The following is a 2,347-nucleotide window of genomic DNA, read 5'->3' on the forward strand; positions in this document are numbered from 1 at the left end:
ACGCACCATTTTCCTGTAGAGATCGCAGCTCCATTGGCTCGCTCGTGATAAACCCAAAGCCGCGTTCAAAGGGACTTCCGTCTGCACGCTAGTCGTCTTGCCTTTACCGACAAACGCTGCCGAGAATTGCCACAAACCGTGTGGAATCCGAGGTGGTACCTCCATCTGCCGCCTGCACACTCTCTCTCTCTCTCTCTCTCTCTCTCTCTCTGTCCCTGGTTTCGGGTTCGTCGTATATTTATTCCCCTGCTGCCTTCCTCCATCTTGTGCAGTTTGTTAGAACGTTGTCCTGCGGACATACAGTCTGAGCTTAGTGGAGGTGAATCGTGGTTTTTGGTGGTGAAGAGTTAGTGGGTTGCAGAGGATCGTCGTCGTCAGTGCAGAGTTGATTGCTTGAATTGGTGCCCCTGCTCCTTCCACAATGTCGGGCCCCGGGTTCTATTACTACAGTGATCCTAGGCCCTTTCACAGCTTCCAGCCGCTTCACTCTGATGGATCGCTTGATTACGTAAGTGTTTTTTTTTTTTTTTTTTTTTTTTTTTTTGTTGGTGTGTGTGTGACGAGTGGCTTTCGTTGAGCTTTGGTGCGGAGTTTCGGGCGTTCGTTCCTCGGGGTTGTGTTCTAGGAGAGGAATAATGTGTGTGTGTGGATTGTGAGTTTTTTTGGATGATTGATCGTGCGTTGTGTGCAGTGGTTCTATCCTAACAAGGATTTACTCAAGTACCCGATTGAGGAGCCCAAGAAGGACAATAAGAAGGATGACAAGAAGGACGACAAAAAAGACGCTGAGAAGAAAGACGGGAAGGATGACAAGAAGCCGAAGGTAGAATGACGCTCAGCTCTGAATGTGTCTGCAATTGTTGATGATGATTCGTGCAGACAGTGTTTCTGGGTAGGTTTGAATCACACATTCTTTAGGAGACTATCTCCTGAATCCTTAGTCATTGTTCCCTCAATCTGGGTTTTAACTTGACCTCACTCGATGATACAGACAATCGAATTAAAGGTACACCTATGCTGCGAAAAGTGTGCCCGCAAAATGAGCAAAAAACTCGAGAGTATGGATGGTGAGTACCCGAATCTCTCTCCTGAAAAGCACTCTCCTCTTGTCTGTTACGCCATTATCCCTCAACTAGCTCTTACTTGTACAGCGACAGTGTTTACAGAATAGATAGCACTCACTAGCCAAGGGAAACGTATCATCGCGAGAGAGAATTGCGTGCTGAACCATCACCTCTGGGGTATACGCAGGTGTGCAGAAGCCTGTGATTTGCGACCTGTACCTGACGAAGGTGACAGTGACAGGCACTGCGAAACCGGAGGCTGTCCTGAAGACCGCACAGAAGATGAAGAAGGACGCTGCGATGTGGCCCCAGAAGAAGTAAAAAACCCATGCTCCTGCGACACGATCTTGTAAAGACTTTTTGACATTTTGAACGAGAGTTTAGAATCAGATATTTAGTATTACAGGAGGCATGAGTGACAGCCATGCTCTCCCACTGCGCCGCACCTTGGCCTTTAGTCCGAAAGTCCTCGCTTGATGCATCGGCAAGTGCTGAAGCAAGCGAATCACAGAAGCTGCAGCGTAGCCATAAACACAGACCTAGCACAGTTGTACATAATTCAGCACTTTCAGAAAGCTTTTTCGATCAACTATTAATCTTTTTTCTTTTTCTTTTTTTTCCCTCTCTTTGTACAAAACTTCTTTCTCTCCCTACCCATGTAACTTAGCTAGCAGCAACAGATTCCTCATCCACGCCAACAGGAGATTTTCTAGATTTGCTCTACCTGCAATTCTATGCCACCACTCTGATTCTAAACCAGAACACGGCCGCAGATCCGACTGGTTTCCTACATAGATTGCTTCGTTTACTCCTGCACTAGCGACGCAACGCAGCCTGGTACACTGACTGAATCTGGACAGTATCTCTCGCAGCTTAGCATTGTCGTGCGCTATGGTGGATGACTAGCAGCGCCTGCCACTTGGATGCAGCTCCAAGGACATTTTCGGTGACAGCAGGTTTCGCTTTTTTTTTTTTCTCCTTTTTTCTTTTCATTTTGTTTCAGAGCTAGGCACAGGGTGGCGCCGCAGACTCATCTGCAGCGGTGCAAATCACGACGCAGGTTTCATGATTCCATGGGCTGTGTGTGTGTCCAGGCGCCGCCTGAAGGACACAGTGTGGAGAACTCATGAGAAACAAAAGCATGTTCTCTTGCTTGCAGATGTTGATGTGGTTGGTTAGAATCATATGCATGATTCCACTCGTTATAAATATAGTTCTCTTATCAACAAAGTGTATGAATAGAGGAACCCACATTCCCAATCACAACCCGGATTCCGGAAGCT

The 2,347-nt window shown here is 47.1% G+C and overlaps 1 protein-coding gene across 1 annotated transcript; it reads left to right on the top strand.

Annotated features, from left to right (window-relative positions):
* The first annotated feature begins 278 nt into the window (after positions 1-278).
* LOC112277747 (uncharacterized) lies at positions 279-1,653 on the top strand. The gene is made up of 4 exons (XM_024510436.3): positions 279-508; positions 692-823; positions 992-1,067; positions 1,252-1,653. The coding sequence occupies exons 1-4, from the start codon at positions 422-424 to the stop codon at positions 1,383-1,385; spliced, it is 429 nt and encodes a 142-aa protein (XP_024366204.1). The 5' UTR covers positions 279-421; the 3' UTR covers positions 1,386-1,653.
* The last annotated feature ends 694 nt before the right edge of the window (positions 1,654-2,347 follow it).

The sequence above is a fragment of the Physcomitrium patens genome, chromosome 26, assembly GCF_059467195.1.
Source record: "Physcomitrium patens ecotype Gransden chromosome 26, ASM5946719v1, whole genome shotgun sequence".
Lineage (NCBI taxonomy): Eukaryota > Viridiplantae > Streptophyta > Bryopsida > Funariales > Funariaceae > Physcomitrium > Physcomitrium patens.

Excerpts from the sequence above, each read along its gene's own strand:
- LOC112277747 (XM_024510436.3), top strand. The coding sequence starts at position 422 with ATGTCGGGCCCCGGGTTCTATTACTACAGTGATCCTAGGCCCTTTCAC. Across the intron at positions 509-691 it reads CTGATGGATCGCTTGATTAC|TGGTTCTATCCTAACAAGGA; the intron begins GTAAGTGTTTTT and ends CGTTGTGTGCAG. Across the intron at positions 824-991 it reads AGGATGACAAGAAGCCGAAG|ACAATCGAATTAAAGGTACA; the intron begins GTAGAATGACGC and ends TCGATGATACAG.